The sequence below is a fragment of the Chroicocephalus ridibundus genome, chromosome 9, assembly GCF_963924245.1.
Source record: "Chroicocephalus ridibundus chromosome 9, bChrRid1.1, whole genome shotgun sequence".
NCBI classification, from domain to species: domain Eukaryota; kingdom Metazoa; phylum Chordata; class Aves; order Charadriiformes; family Laridae; genus Chroicocephalus; species Chroicocephalus ridibundus.
In genome coordinates, this window is record NC_086292.1 from 40,609,625 (window position 1) to 40,637,346 (window position 27,722).

The following is a 27,722-nucleotide window of genomic DNA, read 5'->3' on the forward strand; positions in this document are numbered from 1 at the left end:
TTTCTCTAGAGACACAGAGCAGAATGTAAGTGCCAAGCACTTGGGAGTGTTTCATAGGAGCCCAATCCTGCTTCTGCGGAGTCAATGGCAAACCAGGGGATGCAAGGTCAGTGTCTAGACACTGAAATAGCAACTCCTGCTCTCTGCTGTGCAGCTAAAGCAAATGCACATACTTTTTTTTTTTTTTAGCTTAAAGAGACGTGCATAATCTGGATTTGACTGTGCAAATATTATGTAGGCATAGAGGTCTCAAAGATAATTGCACACCTGAAAGTTTCTTGGAGAAAGGGGAGCAGACCGTTGTGTCTGACCACCCAAAGTGCAAGCCCATGCTTTACTACACATCAGAGAAGCCACAGAGAAACTGTCTTCAGAAATCTCCCAATGTGGAAAATCCGTGAGTCCACGTTTGAAAGCCGTATGAGGTGCCAACGTAGGAAATCAGGCTCTCTTAATCCCCATGCTCACAAAATTGCATGTTACGAAGGGAAACCTGACAGCCTGCTCCTGTTGGGGCAATTTTAATGCTGCCCTGTCTTCGGTGACTTCAGGCAGAGTTTCCTCCTGGGCCACAACTACTGATGGCTGGGCAATGCCTACTGACTCCCAATGGGGCAAGAGTCTGCAGCATGCTCCCAAGTGCACCGAAGACTCTTAATACATAAATAAATAACACCTGCTGTACCTCACAAACTTTGATCTTATTCTAAGATCACTTCGTATTCCATTCTTGCCTTTCCTATCCAGCAGTGCACCCCACTGCAGTCTTTATTTGACAGTGCAGGGCTGTTCCCAGGGGTCAGGAGAACATAATGGTCCCTCTAAAAGCCACATCTTGTGCGAGGGCTCCCAGTACCCACTCTCCAACCTCACACCACGTGGTGCTGTGTGCGCCCTCCAGACACAGTCTTAATATTTGGCTTGTTCAACACAAGTAGAGAGGAGACCTGTCAGGATGTCCAAGTAACTGGAGTTTTAAAACAGGCTTGGATATCTTTTTTGTAAATATGGTAATATCCTTTAGAAGTGGAGGAGCAAGGAGAGCCGTCTGCAGTCTCTTACAGATGACTGTGAAAGCTGTGGTGAGTCACGTATTTACAGTATGCTCTATCCACACATAAAGGCCTTGTTGAAATTTGAGCAACATAGAAAGAACCACAATCTGATTCTGAGGTCATATTTTCCCTCCATCTACAATCTCCTCCCCCTTTCTTTCCCTACTGAAAGGTTACCTGGGATTTGTAGCCTTTTCTACCAAAGTTGTTGCCATCTCAGCTAAGGTCTCTAACTCAAGTATGCTATAGAAAACTGCGATGAAGGTTAAAGAGCACCCTGACCTAAGACTGACCATCCCTTAGACAGTGATTTCTGCATGGGAAATAAGAAAGAAGTGTGAGTTTGTGTCTCAACCACCCATTTCACCATCCTGAACGCAGTGGGATGTATCAGAGGAGTAACGTCTTCTGTTACTGAAATTTGAAACCAGACTTTTGAACCAGACTTATCCACCAGAGCCCCATGATAGAGTGGACAAACGCCTGGAAGCAAGAACTAGAAAACAGCAGACTTTCCCCAACTCAATTTCAACTTGCAGCTTCTTGTGGGCAATGGGAAGAGACGGGGCTCCTTACAGCCATGGGCTGCAGGCAGCGGCACAATAGGAGCGTTACCAAGCCCTTGGAATTAGGCAGGTAACACCGAGAGGAGTAAAATTATACCCAATTTATTATTCACCTCTTATCTTATGGAGTGTTGAGTAGGTTTCACTCCATCACCCCCTCAGAGTGAGTGAGACACCCCCCAACACGCCCAGCCATGCTGCCTGCAGACACCCCCGGTTACCTGTGCGAATTTCCCGGTACACATCACCCCGTTCCAGCGCGGGACGGTGAGACACCCGGGATGACGCAGCAAGTAGTTGTCCGCTCTGCCTATGAAAGTGTCTGGATAGCCTGTCACCGAGCCGTCCAGGTCATGGAAGACAGACATTTTGTCACCGTCATTATCATTGTTTCCGAACCACTCTCCCGATCTGCCAAAAAACACTTTGAGTCCAACCTAGCAGGAGAAAATAAGAAGAAAAATGACTGCTTAGCTCCAAGGAAGGACTTGGGTTTGCGGTGTTTTTTACAGCCAAAGCAGTGATACGGTTAGGACTAGAAAGCTCTATTGTCTGAGGAAAGAATTTTGTTTTGCCTTATCTATTTAGAAAAATTTCCAGCTGTATTGGTTTTCCCCCTCGTTTCTTAATCCCAGGAGATATTTTCACAAAAATTAGACTTTCAGTTCTTTGAAATGCACTCTCATAACCATGTATTCCTTGTAATTACACAGCAATAAATCGTGCGGTGGCAAAAGGAAGAGGATGACTCAAAGGGTAGGGAAGTACTGGAAGATTATGACATTTACTGAGGAATATCACAGCTGTGATCAAGAAACAGAAATTACTAGATATTGGGTGAATTTTCTCATATATTTCCAATGGCTGTTCTAGAGGGTTCTGAGAGTGCCATTTTTTCCTAATTGTTCCCCTAAAACCTTACAAAACTCATAAAAGCGACAGCGATTCTCAGACTTGGCTCTCGTGCACGTTCTAATATAGCCCCTGAAGATTTTTTTTTTTTAGGAAAGAGAAGTAGCAGGAAGCAGCATTATCCGCATTACGCACAGCTCTGTTTTCAAGATTTTTCATCAGCTAAGCAAAAGAATCTGTCCTGATATGAAAATCCAGCAAAACAAGGAAACTGCAGATGTTCGGCAAAAAGGCATGGAACATTTTAATGTCTGCAGAGAAAATTATTACAGTGTGTGACGATTAAGTTCTGAAGTAATCAAGAAAATAATTACTCCAGGTCAAGCACACTGAATGAATCCTGCAGCAACGTGTATAAAAGCAGACGGCATAAATAGCGGCTGGATCGCGTCGACTCAAAGGACTGTAATTTGTTTCATTTAGCCCAACTAATTTTAATTGGACTGTGCACATGAGTAAGAATTAGGGTCAGCAGGATTAGGCTGCAAGTTTACTAAGGGCTTTAAAAGCTTTATTTTAACAATAATAAACAGTTTAGGAGAATAGGAGGGTCATTGTGATTCTGAGTTAGATGGAAAGTCCCATCGCCTTAAAAAGGATGACCACTGCAGCAAGAACTACTTGCAGAATAAAAGTCTTTATTCCTTCAAAATTAAATTACAACCTAGAACCATTTTTCTGCCACCTTCTTTTCTGAGTCCCATAAACAAATACCCGCAGCAGTCTCATTTAAAGGAGGCTCAAACACATGGAAATTTAATGTGTATTTTTGAGCATTTTAAAACCTTTTCTTGCTGCACCGCAGGAAATTTTTGCCCAAAGGGCTACTTGGCAAAGTAGGAGGATCCCAAAGGGCTACTTGGCAAAGTAGAAGGATCCCAAAAGCTGGGGTTTTTTTCTTTCTTTCTTTCTTTTCAATTTATAAAAGAGGAGATATTAAAAAAATGTAAACACTGTGCTGCAGCTCAAAGCTCCATTGTAAATACTTTGTGACAGAGCACTTCTGGGGTTGCATATGGGAACGGGCACTTCGCCGGGGAGGCAGAACAAAGTCAGCTGTACTTCAAAACAAACCAAGGCACAGCCAGCACAGCTTACATTAGACACTCTCAGTCTTTCCACCCAGCAGCAGACAGGTTTGGTGCTAACGCTAATCTGGTCTCTAACATCCTCCTCTGAAAAAAGTCTGAAAGTCAGCAATGAAATGGAAATGTTAATGAGCAGTGTCGCTTCTTTTATAAGTCTCAAGGTTACCTTACTTTTGTATGCTGAGGGATAGGGGTGCCCCGGGTTCGCAGCTACAGCTATGGCAACATATATTTTCTTCTAATTGAATACACATGAACAGAGAAAAGACTCAGCTGGTCAGGTACGTCCATGCGGAGCCAGGAGTGAGCTAGAAGAGGGTGCAGAGACAGGTCATGTCTAGCTACCACACTACTATTCAGACACGTAATTTTCATTAGGTGTGGACTACCTGGGAGTGATATGGTAGAAAGGTTACTTGAATTACCTGTCTGAAGCCTGACAGGGGGACTTGACAGATGATGGTTATGTGAGTACGTAATCTCTTAGGAACGTGCTAACTCAACCTGTCCAAAGGCAGCACACCGAACCCAGCTGCAGACAAGTCCTGAAGACTGCAGTGGAAAACACTTTCTATATTAAAAATTGATAATACACTAGAAAACATCATATTAACTTGCAACCTTTTCTAAAATTCAAGTATTGGCACAAACTGCCAAAAAAGCGTCATATCACTGTTATCATTTTAAGGAAACCACTTTCAACCAGTGTAAATCTTCCTCTGTTTTACCACCCCAGGACTCTGCCCTCGTTAGCACGGCTTTTACTCCGATGGAGTGATGCAAGCCCTCATCCTGCAAGTTGCCGTTGGTCAGGACTCTCTTTGGGTTTGGGTTTTTTTTGTTGCCCTCTTTTTCAGGGGACAACAGACTTGCACTTTAGCTCAGTGTCTGCTTTTCTTTTTCCCATCGTGAAGTGTTTGCAAATTTCTGCTTTGACGCAGAAACCCCACGCTAAGACAACACAGGCTAAACATAGTAAAGACAACATTAGGAAGCGCCCATCTCTTAGCTAGGCAAGACTGCAATCCCATGGGAGTCTCTAGACCGCAGCCAGGAGCCAGTTCTGGCTCCTCTGAGCTCTTCTGAGGACCACAAACCCACCCGACACGGACCGCTGGGATTTCATTGGCACAAGGGTTTTCAGAGATGCCATAGTGTTGGCACAGCTAGGAGTAGAATAGGCTTGAATCCACCCTAAGCTCCTGGCTGCAGCAAAAAAAATAACCAGAGGGTCTAGTAGCAATGGATGTGAACTGGGAAAGTTTGTGAGTCTTCTGCACCTGCTGGAGGTGGCCTTGGATCATGGGAGCCCAAAAGGTCACGTACAACCTCTTGCTCCTCACCTCACTCTACAGGAGCTGTGCATCAAAAAGGGAGAGGGATGAATGGGTTGCTATTTTATGACTTAAAAGAGACATGTGAGGTCTTCTTAAGAAATGCTGCACAAGTGTCCTTTTCGGGCATGGCTCTGTTCTGGGCTGGGGCCCTCTCCTTCGGGCTCTCCAAGTCCCACTGACTGACAGTAACCAGGTCTACAGGAGACCACAACCATCCGTCATGCCCTCTGCTGGGTTAAGACCAACTACCACTTCCACTGCTTCGAAATAACTTTTAAAAAGCACCCTTTTTAAAAACAGACAAACAAAATAGCTATATCAATATCAATAATGTTGCTATTGATAAATGCACAGATATATTAATATGTGAGATTTAGGTTTGATAACAGAAAGGCAACTAGAATATGTTTTGTGCAGCATCATGTTTAGCTCTTCTGTTCTACTTGACTGTTACTTTTATGCTGGAATTAAACAAGACCTGACTGGCTTTATTATTTTGTTGTCTAACCAATCTGCTGATTAGTCTGATTAATTATACAACTATTCCTTCAGCATGACTAATAGTTTTGTCATCACTATACAACTTGCAGTAACGTTTAATTTCTTCTTAAAACACAACTATAAAATGATTGTCCTTCAGGGAATTAGTACTTAGCTACCCTTTAAACAGTAATAAAATGAAGCCTGGAGATGGAAAATTAATTAAAGCGGTCTACAGGCTCTATCTTAACTAGTCAAAGACATATTGTCCCGTATAGCAATTAGCAACAAAACAATAAACTAATCGTGGTCCTTCAAGTCTGAAATCGGATTTAGCACATCTGGGTTCAATCCAGACGAAATAGAACCAAAGTGAAAAGTGCTGGGATGCAGGTGGTTACGAACATAAATGGTTTTTAAGTTGGCAAAACACCAACTTCAGAAATGGGTATTTCTTGGAAATGTACATGCAAGAACTAGTTATTGGGATAATGTCATTAGTTTTTTCGGAATAAGCTGACAGTGTATTATTTTAATTTGCTTTGCAGAAGTATTTAGTAAGCCTTCTGACCATTTTTACCTTGAAAACTTCAGATCTTAAAGGCATTGCAGTACTAAACTGCCTCTCAGATGAAAAATGCTGGGATATTTAACAGGCTCATTGGCCTCAAATGGTGCAACTGTACTAAAGAGCTGCATTTTCAGCCATTCAGGAGGTAATCATCCCCTCTGCTAACGTGCACAGATAGCATCTGTCTGAAACCATTCTGTTGGACAGAGTCCTACACCGGTTACTGGAGGAAAATTTCCACTCTCTTCCAGTCCACCGATCAAACTTTTTCCATCGTACATTTTTCTTTAAGATCCCCTCCCTGGTTCCAGGTTGATTTTCTCATTCATATTCCCCATGATCATCTTATAACCGTTTCCCCAAGGGAGGACATAAAGCAGGTATGGCAAATTAGCCTTTATTTGTGTTCCAAAGCTCCCTAAAGCATCTAAGGTAACGAAGATATCTTTACTGAAATGCACTGTGTTTTCCTTAGAGGAGCAGTCAAGTGTCTGCAATCAACGTCATCCTTTCGTGAAATACCCTCCTGTTGTTGGTCTAAAGTGTACCAGACAGGGGACAGACAAACTAACTGCTTGCCAGAGAGAGTGATATTGGTCAAGCCCAGAGCAATGGAAATTTTTCTCAAGAAAAAATCCAAACCTCAAGCCGAAGTCACTACAGTTCATGAACATCCTAACAAGCATGAACCTTGTTTGAAAAAAGCTAAGGAGTAGTTGTGATCCCTGGGAGCGTGCCAGGTGGAATCTATCATTTCCCAAGCCAAGCACACGGGGTCACGATCCCTGCAGGAATCCAGGACAGGGACAGGAATTGCTCAGCATCCTACAGCTCCTGTCAAGGCAGAGATAGAGAGCCCCATTCTGCTGTCACTGCTCAAGGGAAGTCCCTGTTGTGCTCAACAGGAATTTCAATGCTGACGCCAGAAACTGGGCCATGCATTTGCTTATTTCTGTGTAAGAATTGTTTTGCAGCTTACTGCCTCCTGACATCTCATTTGTGGTCTCCTCAACCTCTGAGGCCAGGTCGTCACCAGGTCCTCCGCATGTGGAAGCTGGTAATGCTGCACCAGCTGAGACTCACGTTCTGGATTTTCTGGTTACAAGAAATCTTCATCTAACACAGATTGTTTTTAACGTATGTCTGCCCAGGCATAAGATACCTTCACACTTCACTGGCTTATAAATAGCCTTCGTTAAAAAAAAAAAAAAAAAAAAAAAAAAAAGTTGCCAAACAAATCAATGGTATGCACCAATGTAACATGCATCACTACCTGGAAATTTCTGCCCTAGGATAAATCTCTCACCACTTCTAAAAACTTCAAAAACTTGCACACCTAACAGCATGCATTCCTGCTTTTCTTACTCACACTTTTCTCCATCAGGATCTGTGACACGTTATTCTGGGGGCTTATCTGCCAGGAGTTTTTCATGAAGAACCCAATGGCACTTGAGTATCTGTCAACAGTCGGGGTGAACTTCTTGAAAGTGCATTTTGCCATCCTGACAGGCCCATCATAAATCTGGAATCCACGTATAGGGAATGTCCTGTGAGATTTAAAAACAAATACAGTCCTGCATTAAAAGTTTGGGCAAACTCTGAGTCTTCTCCTAAAGTCGCAGAAAGATATTAACAAGTAGTTAAACCACCTTTCCTTTCCCAAAACTGGGATCTGGACTCTCATCACACAGTTAATGAAAGATGAAACTCCGCTGAACATCCTCTACAGGATAAGGTTCAAGAGCCAAAAGAAAGGACTCATAAGCTTGCCTAAGGCTTGTAAGCTGGGCTAACGCAGTTCAAAACCCTTGTCCCCAGCCACCCAGGGGTTCATCACCACAAGGAAGACCCAAAGGGTTGTGTGGCAGCACAGCCATCCGGTTCCCTTTTCCAGGGTGGAAGGGTTTCTCACAAAAACATCAGCATGATTGAAAAAACATCAGTCAGACTCCCTGGAGGCAAGTGTCTCCTTGGAAGCAGGTACCAAATGGTGCAGCACAGTTTCTTCTCTCCCTACAAGCCATGTCACGGGAGATCCCTAAGATCTAGTCCACAGCATTTCATACAGGAAAGCAATTCCTGCAGCATCAGTCCATGGACATGTTGTCAAGACATGTCAGAGTTGAAGGAGATGCCACTGGAGTCACAGGTAAGGACCTGCGCCTTCCATGGTTTGTTTTGAGAAGGTGCCAAGTTTTGCTTGTCCCTCGTAGCGTTTAATTAGAAGGTGGCCTGCAGCGGCTTCGTAGATGGTAATGAAGCTGGCTAGTAGTAGCATGGAAGGGTAGGTCAATGCTTACTGAATCCAGAAAGGGTTGCTCAGGCATGGAAGCCACAAAGTGGACATCACATGGGCACACGGGTTCTCTCCAGCCTGGGGGTCACTGAGATGCAGATTCCCCCCGAGCCCTGATGTTTTTTATTGCTGGTTGGCTCCAGAGATCCAGAAACACTTTGCCTATTGGAAACACCAGGCACAAACAGTGTTTCTTGACCAAATAATTCTTCTTCAATTTCCAGAGCTGTTATCGCAGTAGTTTGATCTGGTACAACCCCCACATCCCATTTTGCACTAAGGTGTAATGAAAGGACGGATATGAGACATTTTGGCATATTTCTTTCCAAGAGCACATTGCTTAAGAATATCGCAGATGATTAGACCTTGTTTTAACTGCAAAGGAGCTTTTTCTGCAATTGCAATTAAAATAACAACACTGATAATAACTGAGGATAGCTCTGATTAATCTTACTGCCCTACACAGATCCCATTCCTGTGTCACTTATGGGTGAGACATGTATAGTCGGGGCTGTGTGCAGGGCATGTCTGCTGAGTACTGCTTATTCCTTAATTTTATATTCCTCGTAGAAGGGTTAATGATGGTTAGCATCACCAAAAACATACATTAGGGTAGAATTTAGGCTTGGGGAAGCCACACCTTGCTATGGGGATGTGGGTAGGCACTGTGGTTGCTCGGCAGGAGCAAACAAATATTTGCAATCAAAATAGACAATAACATACAGCTATTGAAAGAGAAATAAGATGCAATAATGAAAAATGGTTTCTCCTTTGTCAAACTGGCCATGTTTGCCCAGCTATGCCGGCAGGAGGGACGGTGGCATGGTGGATGGGAGCTGCGCCACCAAAGCGCTACAACAAAAGCCACTTGGTATCTTTCAGATTCTCTAATCCGTTCTCCAGCAACTAATAAATTAAGCAGAAAATTAAATCAAACACATCCAGTCAAGAATGCTCTCAAGCTGTTGGCTTGAAGAGTGAGTTTATTCGGATGCTTATTGTTTCTGGCCTGTACAATAATTTAAACACCTGGTATAAATTACTTGTTGGTAGTCACGTTCATTCCTGAGGCTTTTCTTCTAACTGATGCTAACACCAAGAAGAAATGGCAGAAGAATAACTCACTTGTTTCTGGGCAGTGTTCTGTATTCTCCATTTGCCCCTTTTCCCCAGTAGCTGTTTTGGCCTCCCTGGGAGCCAAAGTTGCTGCTTTCTCCAACAAAAACGGAGCGTGTAACCTCCAGGCTGGAGCCTTCGTCTGTCGGGAAAGTTCCATCGCTACAAGCAAAGAAACACCAGGTAACTGTGCAGCACAGCGCAACCGATTAATTAACACTTTTTAATTACACCACAGACACATTAGAATTTCTTTCTTAATTTGGAAAAAAAGTGCACGCGGTGGTATAACAGCCTGCTCTTAAAATCTCTTTGGAAACCAGCAAGTTAGTGCTGGGGTCGCTTAGTGCTTGGGTGTCACTAATACAGGTAACTCAGGGTAAGCTCAACCATATATATATACGTATGTATATAAAAATAAACGCTCTATACTGAGTTCCTTTATAAATTTTTGGCTACATCCCTGAAGCAAGAACCAAATATCACTGATTCTCATTGCCTGCAGTGGGCTTCGGCTATGGCTTATTTTTGCAGGTCTTTTGCAAGAGGGGTCGAGACGAGAGCAGCAGGAGCATGGCAGACACCAGCAGAAGAGGCAGGAGACCTGCTGTGCCACCACGTGGGACCATCCCAGCCGCCCTGCGCCAGCAGCACGTGAGCTATGGGCAATGCTGGTCCACTGGGCTAGAGCAGAAGAAAAGTCTCCCCGAATGCAGAACCAGATGTTTAGTCTACTGGTTCAGCACCTACCGTCCAAAAGGAAATATTCAGCAATTATGATGTATTCCCCAGACACGCTGAGGCAAAGAGAATGAAAGGCTAAATTGCCCCTTGTATTAACGGCTGTGCAGGCAAGACTTGATGTGGTCTGGGAGGGAAACGTGAGGTTTTCTCATGTCTTACAGGAATTACCAGGGAGTGTCTCGGCTTCCATTCTTGAGCCTCTCACATTGGGGGAAAAAACTGGAACGAGGTCGATTTTAAGAAATTACCTTGCCAGAGTGAGTCCAATTCCATTGTCTGAAAACCTGGGACAGAAGAAACACAACGGTGTAAATGAGGAGGAATGTCTGCAGTGAATTTGGCCTACAGACCTATTTATGTCTGCAGCGAGGGGAGTGATATAACACGTAATTACAGTAACCTACCCCGAGTTGCGGAAAATAATGTCGCCGCCCCTGGCCCAGGCCCCATGGTCATTATTTTTAAAAGCAATAAGACCATCAATCACGGCAGGAACTCGCGGCTTTTCAGGATCAGCATCTTGATGTGGGCGAAACCTGAAGCAAGGAGCTTAGTTAATGGGGCACAAGAGACATAGGAACCGACCTCAGACAGGGGAGGTTGGGCCTCACAGACCTCGTTTGGCTTCTAAATATCATCATGATGGGCCTAAAGAGGTGATATGCCCTGGATGAGAGTGTGGCTATTAGCTTGATTTCATCTCTGTGCTTTGGTACAAAGCAGAAAACAATAACCATTCATAACAGTGAAATTCTGGCCCCAGTGAAATCAACAGGATATTTCTCACTAGACTTCAGTGGGCCTACTGCTACTCCTTAATTTGATTCAGTGTGATTTAGAGGCACAGAAAACATTTTTCCCCAGTCCCTTGGGTCCTTTTGTAATTGTCCTTACAAGGCCCATTGAGAATCCCTGGATTGATGCTAGAAAATCAATTAGGTGCTTTCAAGAATCTCATTCCGCAAAGATAAGGGAGTAATTGGAGCTGCTTTCCCCGCATGTACAGACCAGACCTCCATATGCCTCTGTCTCTGCTGAAAGAGAAGCTGTCATATGAAAAAAGGATTTGCCCTGGGAACCGGGTGCTTCTCAATTACTATTCAGTTACTAGTGGTGTGGCTATTTCTTGCCACACTGGCTGTTAATGGGATATTTGTGCCATGTTTGGAAAACAATTGTTTTTTCTGAGTCTACCCTCACCTCCTACTTCTCTAGCCGATGTACTAAGGGAGGTGCCCCTTCAATGCCAAGGGGGTGACCTTGGCAGGGAAGTCTCACAAAGGGACGCAAAGTCCCCCTTTCCTTCCAGCCATATGGGAGCATTATATGTGGCATTGATAGGATATGATGGAGGACGAAAAAACTCAAGGTTTCACCAGGAGCTGATTTCTGCCACATCCTCCTCACATAAACCCATCAGGCTGCAGTGAGTGGGAAAATGGCCTTGATTTATCTGCTTCCACTTCGCGAAAGGAAGCTCAGATATTTTAAAGCAGCTGACAGAAAGCTTTGAGGCTACTTTATTTTCCTCATTAATCCAAGAGCAGTCTCAGCAGGCTCTTACATCATTTTTCAGATGTACAATCCTCTAAGTAATTAATAAGAAATGCTGGAGTTTACAAACCCACTAATGGATCTGGATCCCCTTTCACATGCTTCACTGCTTAGTCCTCATAACCCCAAGTGCACGTGTATCGCGTTTGATCAGCAAGAACACAAACAATTCAGTGCACAGCTATGCAGTATTTCCCTCTGCACATCAGAGATAGCTTGTGGGTGTTTTTTTTTTTTCAGATGCTCCAGCCATAATGAGACATTAATGATCTGCTAAATACAATGCAGAAGCCAAGAAGCAACGCAACTATCCAAGATTCTTAGCCATACAGCGTGCGCTTACCTGGCATTATCGACAGTGAGATACTCTCTGGGATCTTCAGCGCTGGCTCTCATTGTCTTTACTCCTTTTCCAATAAACAAACCAGCCTGAAAATGCACCCGACTCCAATTATTTTAAGAGAGACCAGAGATCCCAGACTTTTATCAATGGACGCGGGCAGCCAGTGCCTGCAGGCACAGCGAGCACCCGCAGCCTGGGCTTTCTCTTCTCTTTCGGCGTCCCTCGGCTCAGCGTGACATTAGCAGAGGCTGAAGCCAGGACAGAGCCTGCCCTGCCATGTGTTATGCATCAGCACCTTGGGCTGCCTCCTGACCCAGAGCAAGGCACCGAACTCCCGCTCTCCCTCTCTCCCTCGCGGAAAGCAATAAGGGACTCTGCCAAGCCCTTGATAACTTTTTGGAAAAAGAGCGCTGTTAAGGAGTAAGGCTTTAAATAAAGAGTGACGAGTCCCCCGACAGTCAAAAGAGAACATGAGCTGCTGTAGCCAAGTTAAAGACTTTGGGCTAGAGCAGCAGTTGTCATGGACCGAGATGTAAAATATGCAAGGCACAGAGAACAAGCACTGATTTCAATCTAGAATCCTGAGAAATAAGTTAAAAATACTTTTTATAGCTTACAGGTTATGTTTTCATGTCAACAGTATATTTGGAGGAAAGCGTTTTTCTTGGAATTACCTTCACTTTTCAAAGGTGATGAGCAGGCCCTGGCACAAACAACTCATCCCCCCATATCCTTGCGCCACTGCGGCCAACAGCAGTGCTCAGTGTCCTGCTTGTCATTCCTTAAATCTCACTTAGTAGTAGGTGTATCTATGGCCTGGGCACATCCCCTCTAACACGTGCTGAAATGGGAGCCCCCATTCTGCTCAGCTCCCTCTTTAACCATTAGAAAGAGAATCATCCCCAAATTTTGATTTTCTCTTGATACAGTGTCAAAAGACCGTTATCAAAGTGTGAGATACCCACGATTTCAGAGCACCACACACAGCCAGCCCCACGCCATGCTATTATATTGGTAGTAACATATAAAAATCATCCAACGTGCCTTGAAATTGGAGTGGACTCTGTTGTTGTAAAATACTCCCAAGGGCGTATGTTCAGCCTGTCCCTCTGGATATTGCCCCTCGGACTGTCCAGTGGGAACCCGGTGGAAGATGTACCATATCCCGACATCCTAAAGGAGAAAGGGAGGTCCAAGAAACAGGATACTTACAATTAATGACACAATTTATCTCGGGGACTTAGGGTTTCCCACTGTGCTGGCCAGATTCCTAACCTGAGCCTGCCAAACACATGCAGGTCCCAGGGGACACATACCAGCCCAAACTCTTACACCTCCTGACTTATCCTTTGGCATGCACAATGGGCCCCAAGGCACGCACACACTGCTTTTAGAAATGCATATATTGTGGGTGAAATTCAGGTGGTTTATTAGAAAACACGGCCTTCTCTATACAGGCACATTAGACACAAACATGACTTGGGTAAACATCAGAGATAATAACAAGGAGAGAGTATGTATTTATATATACAAATATAAAACTTTATTGTGCATTTAACTATTAACTACGAATAAAAATCAACGTTGGCTAAGAGGCACCACACACCATCTCCAGCCACAGTTGCGAGAGAAATCAGTCTCGACGATACCAGTGACTGTAGGCAAGAACTTGTTCTTAACAGAGACAAAGGTTGCCAAAATACATATCTAAATGTTACGATGGCTTACTAAAAATTCATTGCCCTCACACTGGTGACATCAATAATAGTCAAACATATGGGAACTGGATGCAAAGCACAGCTCTTGCTGTGAAATGGTTTTACCTGAGCACCAGCTGCTGCATTCTCTATTAAGTTGTTGTTCGGATTTGCAATCCAGAATGTGCTGACAGCCCTGAAAAAAATCAAAATCAAAGTGATCCTAAGCAGTTACCAAACAGGAAGGGATACGTTTTCATAGCACTGCGCTGGACTTGAGCCACAACTCTCCTATTGACTTTAAAACTCCACACAACCTTTTAATGATACTCTTTAAGGAAAAGAAACCATCTAGTGATGTCAGACGTGCTCATTTATGGACCCACATGCTGAACCTATTGTAAATTATATGAGACCGTTAACACAAAATCCATGCTCTGTTAAAGGCAGCTTAAGGAAACCTGATGTCACTTTTTTTTAAAAAAAAAGTTAGGCAGCTTTGGAAAAATACCTGAAAAGTGAACTTCTGGTTTGTTTTTTGGAACTTCAGGGGCAGTGGCAGGAGGTATGGGAATCTCTATGGATTTTTGAAGCTTCAATGTGGAAAACAAAACAACTGGCCTTGCAAGCCACAAATGGCTCATTAAGCAGGAGATTAAGGAGGTATTATTTTGACGTCTGTTCAAATAAGGAGTTTCTGCTTTAGAGGGAAGATCAGTAGTGGCACAAACAGAAGCCAGATATAGCTATGAAAATATCATCTGTTGTCTTACTTCATTTGATAACATCTTTTGCAGTAATAAAGACCACACGTAAAAACACTGTAAATCTTTTCTCATTACCCTACCAATTAATTTGATCATTCTAAGCAGAAAATCTCAATAATTTTTTAGCCACCTTAACAATTACATTGTCAAGCACCCACACTCCTTTGGATTAACAGAACCGCTAAATCGGCACAAAATAAATCTGTATTAACCATATAGGCAACCTTAGCATTTCAACAACGATAACTGTAATTAATCTGTAGGTTTATTTACACAAATTTAAATATATAGGGTTTAGCCACTGGATCCTTTTCCAGAAAACATGAAAATAGAAATTTCCTTGCCTAAACTATGCTCTTGCTCGCAAATCGTAGCCAGTCAAGTGCCTGCGTCCCCCCAGGTGCCCATGTCACAGCTAATCAGTCTCCAAAATAGAGGCTAACTTGGGTCAGCTGTAGCAGGATATTGTTTATTGTTAAATGATGCTCACCGTAGTTTACGCTAATCTCTACATTCTCGCTAAATCTCCTGATGTGTTCTAGATATTCATCCACTCACATACTATTGACCAATTTACTCTAGATGCTCCGGCCCCAATTCAGCCTTGGGGAAATACGGCAAAAACTCACTTTGTAGTGATATTTTTGCCAGCCTACACCAGGGCTGAAGCAGCTTGCATTTATCGGACAGATCTCATGGAGCTTTCAACGTAAAAAGAAATAAAAATTGAAAGGGGTTCAGAAACGAGCAAAGTGCTCCAACATATTTGCAATTCTCAGGAAACAGTAGCAGGAATAACCAGCAGCAAATATTCCTTACTTAGGATTCATGCAGGTGTTAACACATATCTTCACATGCAAAACATGGTCAAGTAGCTAAATTATCTTAAAATGAGAAATGGTAGAAAAAGCCACAATTTTTCATTTAATATCAAATGGCACCTTTCAAAAGTTTCACCACAGCATTCTTTGGGACCCGGCTATAAAGAGCAACGTAAGTTCGAAGCCTGACTCCAGCTCCCAGAGCACTTACATGCAGTCGGTGCTCGGCACAGGAACGTAGTTCCCATAGACGTGGCTGCGGATGGCAAGGCACATGGCCTCATTGCGATCCGAAGGCAAGATCGTTCCTGACCTCGTGAGGAGGCCCAAGTTGTGATAAAACGTATTGCGTTGCTCCGTCCCGTCTTCGAGGAAGAAGCAGTGCCCCAGAGTGTCATAGCCAATGGTGTCTTTTACCTGGAAAAAAGTATAGAGGCCATAGATGGCAACGCTGACAGCAGTAGGGACTATAAGTGACATGCTTTGCTTATCAATAAGTTGCCAAAATGCTGATGGAGTGGTTTTGCCACCCCTCTGCTCGGCGAGCAGTGCCTCCGTAGGCGCCCGTCCTGGAGTAACTCAAACTACGTGCGGTTTGCATAACTGGGGGCTGATCTTCTTAGACAGCAAAACCGATGTTAAAATTACTCCGAGGAAGGTCGCATGCATAATTAAAGGAAAATTGCAAAATACTGGATTTAAGACTGCCCTCAGCTCTAGGAGAGAACATTCGATTCAGTGTCGAGGAGTAAATATCTGCGTAAAGATAAGCGCGTCTCGCATGATAAAGAGTTAGCCTGGTTAATCCAGAAATTTTCATGACCGCAACACTTCCCAAATAAAATCAGAAATTCTTTAAAATGCACCATGTGAAGTAATTTATGTTAACGAGGTTTCTGTTCTTGCTCCTCCACTCAGAAGGTGCAGGGCCACATCACTCCTGTAATGATCAGCTTGGGCAGAGATGGTATTTCACTCTTTCAGCCTATTTAAGATTAACTGACATGCACGGGGATATTGCGTTAAACCCTAATTTGACCAAGAGGACTTAGCACAAGCCTCCTTTGATGTACAGTCTTACGAAGACAAATTCAGAAATCCTTCTTTTAAATGTAAATACTAAATCAGGTTAGTTAAAATACCAGCTATTTGTTACTAAATCTTATGGAAACCTAACTTTGTAGTCCAGTGATCCCTGTCAGCGTATTTATTCACTCTTCAGGCATATGAAATTCCTGTTGACGTCAGGGGTATGTCCGTGTAAGACTGCAAGATTAACTGATATTAACCTACTTGGTTATTTCCGTATACAGAGGGACACTTGAACCAAATCCATTTCAGATTCATATCCTGTGCTTTCCCCTTAATGGGCTGGAACCGTGCATAACATCTGGAGTCACGAGCAGTATCGTCCCCATAGGTAGATCCCTACTGGATTTCATTGTTTCCCTGGCAGTCACCCCTCAAACTTCTCACCTGCTGCTCTTGTTTCTGCCCTAATGAGGCGTTCAAGAAAGAGTTAAAAATAAGGCACAACACAAGCAGGTACCCAACTCCTACCCGATACAGCTTTGGAAAGCCACCCAGACCCTGCAGGCAGGTGCAGTAGCTCGGGTGAGCTATAAGGAGGGTAACAGAGAACCCACGTGCAGCGACACGGAACACGTCCCTACCAGCTGAGTCTTGGAAATACAGATAGGAAATGGATTTAGATAAAAATGCAAGTGTCCTTGCCAGCCTGCTAAGAACAGTAAGCCTGGCTACTTCTATCCTTCCAAATGACGGGCAGAAGCTGCGCTAAGGAGGCCACGGGAGACTATTTTTGGAAAGAAACTGCAACAGCAAACCGCCTGCTGTTTTAAACGGCATTTCAATTGTAGAGTTTCGGTCTTCTGAATTTAGCTGAAGTTCGGCTAATCTGTGCTTCAGACAGCTGTGTTAAAAACCAGCCTTCTATCCAAAACCAGATTTTAGCTTTAATTCATGTGATTTGTCACAGCTTCAGAAACACGTGGCAGCCCAGAAAACTTAAGTACACGAAACTATATTGATTGCCCTCTCCTAGCCAAAAATAACATAATATATGGGTCGCTTAAATTTGCACCGACGGATAAGGGTCCGTGCCATTAGATCACAGCCCCAATCACTGAGCAGTTCTGGCATGTCACAGATAGAAACTAAAAGCTTGGGAAGGAGAGCCCACCTGCGGCACGGCGACAGCGGCGTGTTACTGTACGTGTCAGCATGAAACACTGCCCACCGCGCAGGCGACAGCCCCGCCGCTGGGCCCGACACCCGGTGATGAAGGTGCCTCCAAACACCGAATTATATATAGCTCAGCAACACAATATAAGTGACCTTTATGCGCTGCAACGTTAGACACGAAGCTACAGTGGTCTGTGTGTGCCAGGGCAGCAGCGGCACGTCACAGCCTGCTTCCCAGCCACGGCGGGTCGCCCAAGCTGTGCGTGCCACCGGCTCGCAAAGCGGCACAAGGCTGGCACACGGGAAGAGCAGATGGAAGAAGGGCCTTGCAGACAGCGCCGCATGGCCCGGACACAGCAAGGCACAAACCGCCGCGCTCCTGCAACGTACTTCTACAATTACATCCTCTAAACCCTCGAAACAGGAGAGGGAAAAACCACCCATCTGATTTATTCTGCCTCAAGGGATGAAGTTTCATAACCCGATGCTAAAAGAGGGAGCCATCCACGTTATTTAACTGCCTTGCGCTGACACACACGCTCTTCTCTGGAACTGTAAATTATTTTTATTTATTCTTCATGCAGGGCTTTTTATTACATTTTAATCATTCTTTATCTTAATGACTGTATTGAAACCACACAATGCTTCTGCAGAATCGCATATTTAACCTTTGCTATAAAATCTGTTCACCGATTCATGGACTCAAAGCCCTCAGCAGCCAGATGCCGGGGGGGAGGTGGATCCCACCCTTGGATTCTTGATTTCACAACTAGTGCATCCCACGCATCCAGATAAACCCTTGACAACCTCACTTCTGAGAAAGAGCAAGAGCATACACCATTCTTCTCAGGACCAATATTAACATAAGGCTTAATTTTTCACCCCGGGCAGGTTCCTTCAATTCCAAAGGTTTAATACCAACAAGAAGAAAAAGCAAGTTAAACCATATCTGCACATACCAGGCAAGTCTCCTACCACCTAATGGCTCTGTACACAAAAGCAGGCTCTACAGCCAGAGCAAATCATGTATATGAGAAGGCAGTGAGAAATTTTAAGTCATCTGGACAATACAAATCCAGCTTAGGGTACATGAAAAGTACTCCCAGTTGTGCAAGCCCAACATCACGTTTTTGTGAACGCATCCTTTTGGGGGAAGCCCTTCACACAAGAGGCCCAGCGGAGCGCAGCTAGGTTGTGTCTTACACAGCTTTATGCCCAGGGTTGAGAAAAAGTTGTCAGGGCAAAGGCGGGAGGTGACGGGTAGTTCAGGGAGTGTCTCTGCCTGAGCGCACATCGGGTGGATGAGGAAATGCCCACGGACACCAAAACACCGTTCAGGGTCCTGCAGAGCACACAGCAATTGGACGTGTCAGGACTGGAGCAGGAATCTGTCTTTTTCCAGCTGGGACACGTATGGCTTTTTTGTGGTTTGTGGTTTTTTTTGGTTTTTTTTTACGTTCCTCTCCACAACGCCCTTGTGAGGATCTAGGTCAAAGCCAAGTTCCTGAGGGCTTTTCTGGCACCGAAGCAGACATTTGGGTCTGTCCCTCTCATATTTCACTCCCTTTGTCATGTGAATATTTTGGGATATATTTCACATTGCCCTGACTTGAACAACCCCTGTCTTTTTTATCTCCTCTGCAAATTAAAGGTCCATTGTTTCAGTCAGGTCCAGTAAAGGTCCATTGCTTTCCTTTTAAAAGAAAGTTCCTATTATCACAAACTGTCCAGAATAACCATGGCAAAGCTACCACTGTATGTGATCACACCACTACTAATATTAATTAGGCTGAGAAGCTAATACTAAGAAGCTGAAACTCCTTTCAAAGAGCTGCACTACCAGAGCAATGGTCCTAACCTGAACACCAGTCAAATGAAGTTGACAAGTCGGGACATTTCTTGGGGAAAAGATGCCTTCTTTCAACATTCTGCTTTCTCTTTGCATCACAAACGGCTCTTACTGTTTAGCAGTGCCTAAGCAAAGAAATTAACTTGGTACTAATAAAATATGTCTCCTACCAGAAGGCCATGAGTTCCATGTATGGCAACACACCTAGAGAAGCAGTGGTGGATAGACAGGTTATCGAGGTAGGTCGGGCGTTCGTAGCCTCCTCTCTCATCCACATCCTCAGCCAGGTGAAAATGCACAGGGTAACTGCCCAGGATCTGCTGCCCCATGTTTTTTAATTCCACTCCTGACATGTGAACAGAGCGAAAATTCCTTAGGATCTGTTGAGACAAACATAGAACCAAATAAGGCATTACAATATAAACACATGCAAAAAGAAAAATGCCTTTTTTTTTTTCTTTTTCTTTCTCTCATTAGGCAATACGTTTGCAGAGTGAGCCAGGGCCTCATCCCAGAAGGAAGCGTCAGCTCCCTGCTCTGAGTCACGGCAGCGCAGCACCTGCAGAGCACACCGACGGGCACGGGGCTGCCACGTACAGCTGCCAAACACCCTGCGCGGCATTTCGCAACAGCCGTGTGTGACACTGCTATGGGTAAGGTCCTCCTGTCAGCTACATTTGCCACCAGGCTCTGTTTCCTGGCAACTTTACCTCTGTCAAATGATTTCAGGCAAGACCTGCACAGCTCCCCGATTTCCACCAACTGGTAGAGGAGTCATTCTACACAGAGCCCCTGGAACAGCAAGACTTTGCACCTCCACCAAGAACATGTGGGACAACCAAGAGGAGGCAAAGCACAACAGGGTGAGACCCAGCGCTTCTCTGAGCCATGAAGGGAGCAGGGTTGCTCTGCAGGAAGCACAATTTCTTCAGCGACATCTCACAAACTGTGTCACTTCACACTGACCCTACTGACAGCGATGCCACTAAAGAATCCCCTCTAACCCAGGGAAGGGTACGGTTTTGCACACGCAGTGACCAAAACGGCATAGCCTCATCGCAAGTCTAGTCTTGCAAAACAGGCCAACAAACGTTTCCCTCCTTTACAGACAAGTATACCTTTTTTTCCCACAAGCAATGGTAGTTTCGTGCATTATATTGCTTGTTTACACACCAGGAAAGGAACGATTTGAAACCACCTAGAGGCATATGCGTTAAAAATCACTCACTTTAATATGTCCTCCAAATGTGTCAAAGGAGAAAAACTGACATTGATTTTGTCCATAACAGGAGTCTTCCATTTCTCCTTGAATAAGTATATTTCTTGTCAGAAGACCAACCTCTGCCCTCATATCGACGCCGTCTATGACTTCTCCAATATGAAGATAAAGTGGGCTGCCTGTGAAAATCAGAAACCTCTTCATTCAGGGCGAGCACAGCATCTTCATCATGGTATTGTTCTAAGCAAGCACTTGCCTTTCATTTAAGCAATCACAAAGTCTGGGGACATGCCCAGTTGTCAGTATTTGATCCCAGAGGAGATCAGCACTTCCCCTAGCTTTGACAAGGAACTACTGCCTTCGGTCAAACTTCAAAGTCCCAATATAATACTGGGGCTTTCAGCTCTCATATGACAAGCATCCATGTGTTTATGGCACAAAAACTAGCTAAAAAGACAAGTAAATGTAGAACAATAGAGACAAGAAAATATAAATATTTACCACAAATGAGTGGCTTAAAAAAATTACTTCATACCATCGATTTTCACTTGATTACTTTTACATTCAGGGCAAGGAAGGAGATTAAACTCTTCAGCCTGATGCATAGAATAATCTGTACTGGCAACGACGATCCGGTCACCAGGTAACCAACTTGTAACCTCATCCACCAAATGAAGAATTATTCCTTTGGACACTTCCACTTTAAATCCATTATGAGGCACTCCTGAAAAATGAAGCAGTCAATTATTTTTACAGTTGTGCATGACAAAACGATGCAACTAGCCAAAGAGCATATCGGGTTAGTTTTTACCTAAATAACTGTGTGTGATAGAAGTGCTCTAGCTGTTAAATACGTCAGTGCCATCTCCTTGTGGGCAGCTAAAACGTTACTTTGTGAGAGCAATGCCGTTAGTGTGATCACCGTCCATATGAGAAAAGACCACGGTATTATTGTCATTGCACTGTTCAGATTCCCAGCAGCCAGAAAAAGCAGAGCAAAGCAACAGAAGACAAGCGATTGTTGGGGAAGACTAAACCTTTTATCCATCCACTGAAAGCGGTAACAGTAAAACGGGTGCCGTCGTAGGTAAGGAAATCTCGTCGGGCTACGGCTAACCCCGTTGTTCCATTCCCGTGATAATCCCGCTTCTCTTCCGCTGTGGACCCCTGATCCCCTCCGAGGATCCCCACCAGCGCCCAGGGCTGCCTGGAGGAGACGGGGAAGGAGCAAAGCAAATGACATCCCCAACCCTCCATCCCCTAAACAGCTCGGGCAGGAGGGAACGACCCTCCCTTCCCTCCCTCCCTCCCTCCCTCCCCCGGCCGGGGTTGCCCCCCGGGCCCGGCCGAGCCCCCGCTCTCTCCGCTCCGTCGGGGCGAGCCCCGGGCGGGCGCGGCGGCGCGGCGGAGCTGTCCATGGTGGCGCGGCGGGACCGCCCCCGGCCCCCCCCAGCCCCCGCCCCGCACCGCCTCCCGCCTCACCTGTAGCCCAGGCGGGCGATGAACCTGCTGCCCAGGCGGTCCCGCAGCAGCAGCCGCGTCTCCAGCGTGAGGCTGCGGGCGGCAGAGTCCCCCACGGCGGCCGCCACCAGCCTGCCGGCGGGCTGGAGGGCCAGGAAGGCTAGCAGCCGCCGGCACTCGCCGGGCTGCAGGTGGGTGTCGAAGCGCCCCGCCGCCACCACCCGCCCCGTACCGGCGTCCAGGATGCGGAGGTTGAGCCCGCGGCTGCCCCACCGCTTCTCGGAGGAGTAAGGGCCGTGGCGGAGCCCGCCGGGGTGGAGGGTCTTGTCCAGGAGGGTCCAGGAGCGGGGCCGCCGGCCGTGAAGCTCCAGCACGCCGCCGCCACCCACGCCCACGAACTTCTGCCCGAAGCCCTCCACTGCCGCCCCCTCGGCGGCTCGCCCGTACAGCGAGATGGTGGCCCGCGAGCCGTAGGGGCAGCGCTCCGAGCCGATGTGCAGCTCCCCGCCGTCGTGGATGAGGATGTAGCGGGCCCGCAGGGTGATGGGCGGCCCGTGGGGGCGGTCGGCGAACACCAGCCTCCCTGGCGAGCGAGGGGAGAAGAGCGGGACTGGGGGCGAGCACCGCCGGGGTCGGGAGGTGCCACCCAGCCGGGCCGCCCCCCGCAGCGTCCGGGCTCCGGGAGCAGCCGGCGGCCCCGGGAAGGGATGTGGTGGAGGGGGGGCGGCCCCGCTTACCTCCGTCGCGGATGACGAGGGAGTGGAAGGCGGCGGAGCTCTCCAGGCGCAGGGCCACCCCCCGGCCCACCACAGCGGCTCGGCGGGTGTCGGAGCCGGGTCGCCACGGGGCGAGGTACGGGGCGGCCTCCGGGCAGGGCCCTGCAAGAGACGGATGGCGGCAGCAGCAGCGGGGCGCGGAGGGGCGCGGGAGGGCGCGGAGGGGCGCGGTACCGACCTGATGCGCTGCCACCGCTCGCTGCTCCCCGACGCGTCCCGCGGCGGCGCCGGGACCGGGACCGGGTCCGGGTCCGGCGCGAAGGGCAGGAGGAGCCGCGGCTGCCCGGGGCTCCCCGCGGTCGCCGTCGGTACCTGCTGCCCGCACCCGCGGAGCCGCGGGGCCGCCCCCGCCCGCAACACGTGTGCGGCGGCGGCTCCTTCCCCGCGGGTTTGCACGGAGACGGCGCAAAGGCACATTTTGCTTTTGACGGGTTTTGGTGGGTTTGTTTTTTTTTTTTTTCCCTTCACTCAACCCAGCGAGTCCGAAAACACAAATCCCCTCCCGCCCCCTTTTCCCCGATTCCACACATCCCCGGCCACGGCGAGGCAACCACAAGCAGCAGTACGAACAGAGAGACGAGCCGGCGAGGAGAAAAGCCCAGCGGCAGATCGACGGAGAAGTACCGGCGGGTTTGAAACTTCGGCTGCAAAGATCCCCTTACCTAACCCCGGCAGCGACGAGCCGCAAACTTTGCACGTCGCCTCTCGGGAGCTCCCGACGCGGGCTGCCCGGGCACCCCCGGCTGCAGGCGGCAGAGACAGGGGCAGGCAGGCGCAGGCAGCTCCCGCTCCTCCGCTCCGGCTGCCTCCCCTCCGCCTCCCTATTTATATCCATCTTCCAACCGCTGGCGGTGCCCGCACTGTTTACAGCAGCCGAGCTGCTGGCTCCTCCCAGCCGGGGACGATCCCTCCAGCCTGGACGTATATCTGCCACCGGCGCCCAGATGCTCCGGGCCGGGGAGAGCCCCGCTGCCCGCACGCAACGGTCTTCCCCGGCTCCCAGCCCCGGGGGCTGTGGGCTCCTCGCCACCCTCCCCTGGGGTCATGGAAGTCCCAGCCCGGGGAGGGCCCTGGGGGCTCCGTGGAGACCAGCAGAGCCCCCCCCCCGCCCCTCGTCGGGCTTAAAAGCCCCATGCAGTGTGCAGCTGGGGGCCAGCCGCCTCCCCAAGAAAGGCAAAAGGCTGAGGCACGCCAGCCCCCAGACCTCGATGTGGTCACTGGGGCTTGGCATGCCTTGGCCTTTCTAGGGACGCTCCGGCACCTTCCCGCAGCGGTGTTTTGCCCTGTGCTTTCTTGCATCGGGCAGATCTACGGAGAACGCTGTAACCCAGCAACTGCAAAAGTTCCCCTGACATTGGGTGAGCAGAGAGGTACCTGCCGCTTCACCTCTCATCACCCGCTGAACCAACCCATAGTCAGAGCCTGGGGTGAAAGAGAGGAAAAGCCTTAGAAGGTGCTCTCACATGACACGGCCTCAAAGAAACCCATGTGCTTTCACCCCCATGGCGTGGGTTTGCAGGTTCCTGTCCAGACTCCAGTCTCAGTGGACATGGCACTGCCTGCAGAAGGACCATCACACACTGGTTTGTTTTCCATGAACCAAACTATCACATTTTTTTATGGGCTCTAAAATATAGCATAACTGAGCTTCCAGGTGACACATAAAGACAGGTAACTACTCACTCTGGCCACTGCCTTCTCCCTCCCAGAGTCTACATATAATCCTTCACCTCCACTCCAGAGCCCGACATCCAGAGAGGACGAGCCAGAAGCGGGCAGGCAACAGTGCCAACTGCTGCCCCTGCCCAAGGCCAAAGCCAACGAGGTGCAAAGCCACAGGTGCTGCCGATCTCAGAGACATTTGTGTGCCATCATCTGGTCAAACCGTTCCAATCTGTCACCTCTGAAATTTATTCTGGTGCAGGATTTCTTCTGACGGAGGGCACAAAGAGGCTATAGTTATGGTAATCAGGAGCAAGTGCTGTCAGACAAAATATGGGAACAGACTGGAAGCAGGGGGGTGGGCAAGGGGCACGTCCGTGCCCCACGCTCCAGACAACAGCTCTGGAGCTGGAGCAGCACTCGCTTGGGCTAAACAAAACCCAACCCCTGTCTTACAGCCTGTCCTGGGACCCAGGGTACTGCTGAATCTGAAGATAAGCATCCAGCCTAGAGAAACAAATCCAGATAACACACCTCTCACTTCAATACCCCATAAATACAGGGAAACGTTAGAGCTGCCACCTTTGCTACCGGCTGTTCATCTATCATTTAGTGCTGGCACTTCTATTCCTGTCTCAAATAGCTTTTGTCATTTTCCTTCCAAAAAAGCGGCATTAGTCAGCGTTGTGCCTCCTCCTTATCTGAATATGACACACATGAATGCAGGTCATGGGAAAGCTGAGCTGTTATCAGAGGTACAGGAGGCTGGGCTCAAATTTTTTTGAGATGGATTTATCTACCAGTAAAAGTTTCAGGCAAGACAAGACAAATAGGAGTATTTTGTCTTAAAATACACTAACTAAATTCTCTGAATTCAACACTTCTAGAAGTGCAAAATTTGAGGTAGAAGAGGCCTTGAACCTTAATTTTACACTGGTCGGGGCCCTAGAAATCTTGTACCTCTTTATTTAAAATATTTACTCTGTGCAAAAGATTTCATGGACTTGCAATCTAAATAAAAGGCAACAATGATTAATCTAACACAGTAATAGTGGAAATAAATGTGGCACAGGCTTTGGTTCGGGATAAACTTTGTGCAGGCCTTATGAAATGATCAGTAAAGCCAAACTCGCGTCTGTTTACACGGGACTTTTCCCGAACAAGAACCCAATTATTTTTAAGGTGTGAGCACTGTTTAAATCCTTCAAAGCCATTTTTCCTCTGTAACCCTCAAAATCCACATAAATACACTGGTCTGATTCTTTTTCTGAAATAACTACTTTCAGGTAAATGATTTCAGTGCCGTTTTCCCCTGTATTAAGTTCTCAGTGGCCTGAGGAAGAAAATTTCAGAGTAAATACGACTGGACACATCATCCTGGTTTTCTGAAGATTCCCATCTCATTTTAAGAAACACACAGAAGTGCCTATTGTTATCTGGAACTTGGTGCTCGGGAGCTAAGCTCTTTTCCTTTCACTCTTCTCCAAATTTCATTTTTTGAGACGGTTTTTCTTTGCGGCAGCACCGGTTTGAAGCTTACACCACAGCACTGGGTTACGGGACGCATCCTCAGCACAAGCGCATTCCCAAAACATCCTCTCACCTGCAAGTGGGAAACCATGACTAACGCTCACCGCCTCAAACATACGGCTGGTGCAACCCTTCCTGGCAAAAATAACCAACCCAAACCCTCCTTCGAGTGTTATTGTTGGTTATAAACTGAAGTTTACCTTTCTAACAAACAAAACTGGGTCATTTTCCGTAATGGGCTACCAGGTATGAGGCAACCTCGACGGTGTCTCGGCGTGTCGCAATGACTGTAACACTTTGCCTACAATCGCGACGACATTTGTCAATAACAAATACCGATGGCTGGCGAGGTTCCATTTTAAGGCCATGGCGCAACGCAAAGCGGCTGTGAGGGAGCGGGCGGGGGGTGCATGGACCCCCAGACCCCTCTTCCCAGAGACCCAGATCTCGCACACCAACGCGGAAAGGAGGGTTCCTCCTCCGTGGGTGACTCTCCCGGGCACGCTCCCTCCCTGCGCCGTTTCCTGCTTCCTTCTGGCTCCTCGGGGAAAGGAAGGAGCAGCCGAGTCGGCATCCCCCGAGCAGCACCCCCTTCCCAGGGCGGCTCCGCGGGCTCACTCCGGCCGTGCGGGGCCCGGGGCTCCCGCAGCAGGGCCAGCGACACCTCGGACCGGGCTGTCCCAAACCCTCCGACCGCCCGGAGCCCCCACAGCGCGGGGCGGGGGGGGGAAACGGGCAGCGGCCGCGGGGCGCGCCCGGACCCTGCGGCGCCGCGGACGGACGGGGGGGGGCGCCCCTGCACAGCCGCTGCCCGCCCTGCCTGTGCCCTGCCTGCTGCCTGCCCCCTGCCTGCCCTGCCTGTGCCCTGCCTGCTGCCTGCCCCCTGCCTGCCCTGCCTGTGCCCTGCCTGCTGCCCGCCCTGCCTGTGCCCTGCTCGTCCTGCCCGTCCCCTGCCTGTCCCCTGCCCGTCCTGCCTGTCCCCTCCTCTGCCTGCTGCCTGCCTTGCTTGTCCCCTGCCTGTCCCCTGCCCTGCCTGTCCCCTGCCCTGCCTGCTGTCTTCCCTGCCTGTCCTCTGCTCTGCCTGCTGTCTTCCCTGCCTGTGTCCTGCCTGTCCCCTGCCTGTCCCCTGCCCGCCACACTCCCCCCAGGTCTGGGCAAACCTGCACATCCTGGAAGTGACGGACGTAGGCCATTAGCTCCTACGTTATACTAATTAACGCATATGATATTTTTTTAATTTTTTTTTTTTTTTTTGCTCCTCTTCCCAGCCACAGATCCTGTAATTCTCCACTATTTTTTTAACCTTTTTTTTTTTTTTTTAAATTAATTTTACGTTTTCAATATAGCATAGCTGTGTTTCCCACAGGCAAGCCCCAGTTCGGAGCAGGGGAATGGATCACACCAGCTTCTGGTGGGAGCTGGAAGTGCTGGGGAGCGGTGAGGAACACACAGCTAACGCTGGCATTAGAGCTGCACTCAGGGGCCACACCGAGCCGGGCACTGCCTCACCACAACATGGCTTTTACTGCCTGTATTGACTCCCACAGACTGTCTCCTTACAATGGCCCATCTGCGGTGACTGCCCCCCGCACGCCAGACCAGCCTTCGTCCAGCGTCTCCTCTCCCACAGACATCGACTGCTTCCCACCCGCCTCATCGCAGACCTCCCGCTG

General features: G+C 47.7%; 2 protein-coding genes across 7 annotated transcripts in view; both read right to left on the reverse strand.

Annotated features, from left to right (window-relative positions):
* The window catches only part of CEMIP (cell migration inducing hyaluronidase 1), a 118,851-nt gene that overhangs the window by 90,845 nt on the left and 284 nt on the right, over window positions 1-27,722 (reverse strand). For 2 of the 3 annotated variants that reach the window (XM_063347434.1, XM_063347431.1), the window contains exon 1: window positions 23,520-26,916. The exons of the other annotated variant lie outside the window; for it this stretch is intronic. The gene's annotated coding sequence lies outside the window, so the exon portion shown is untranslated. Of the gene's footprint in view, window positions 1-23,519; window positions 26,917-27,722 lie in introns of those variants that run through there. 3 annotated transcript variants of the gene reach the window in all.
* The window catches only part of LOC134521212 (inactive cell surface hyaluronidase CEMIP2-like), a 60,914-nt gene that overhangs the window by 29,922 nt on the left and 3,270 nt on the right, over window positions 1-27,722 (reverse strand). For 3 of the 4 annotated variants that reach the window (XM_063347428.1, XM_063347427.1, XM_063347429.1), the window contains 15 exons: window positions 22,819-22,959; window positions 22,103-22,664; window positions 21,658-21,827; window positions 21,156-21,344; window positions 20,630-20,799; window positions 19,572-19,781; window positions 15,559-15,764; window positions 13,886-13,955; window positions 13,107-13,235; window positions 12,063-12,148; window positions 10,570-10,701; window positions 10,414-10,449; window positions 9,431-9,583; window positions 7,379-7,556; window positions 1,843-2,058 (listed from right to left, as the gene is read on the reverse strand). In XM_063347428.1, the coding sequence (XP_063203498.1) occupies window positions 1,843-2,058; window positions 7,379-7,556; window positions 9,431-9,583; window positions 10,414-10,449; window positions 10,570-10,701; window positions 12,063-12,148; window positions 13,107-13,235; window positions 13,886-13,955; window positions 15,559-15,764; window positions 19,572-19,781; window positions 20,630-20,799; window positions 21,156-21,344; window positions 21,658-21,827; window positions 22,103-22,664; window positions 22,819-22,959 (2,648 nt within the window). Of the gene's footprint in view, window positions 1-1,842; window positions 2,059-7,378; window positions 7,557-9,430; window positions 9,584-10,413; window positions 10,450-10,569; window positions 10,702-12,062; window positions 12,149-13,106; window positions 13,236-13,885; window positions 13,956-15,558; window positions 15,765-19,571; window positions 19,782-20,629; window positions 20,800-21,155; window positions 21,345-21,657; window positions 21,828-22,102; window positions 22,665-22,818; window positions 22,960-23,035; window positions 23,526-27,722 lie in introns of those variants that run through there. The other variant, XM_063347430.1, reaches the window with a different exon arrangement.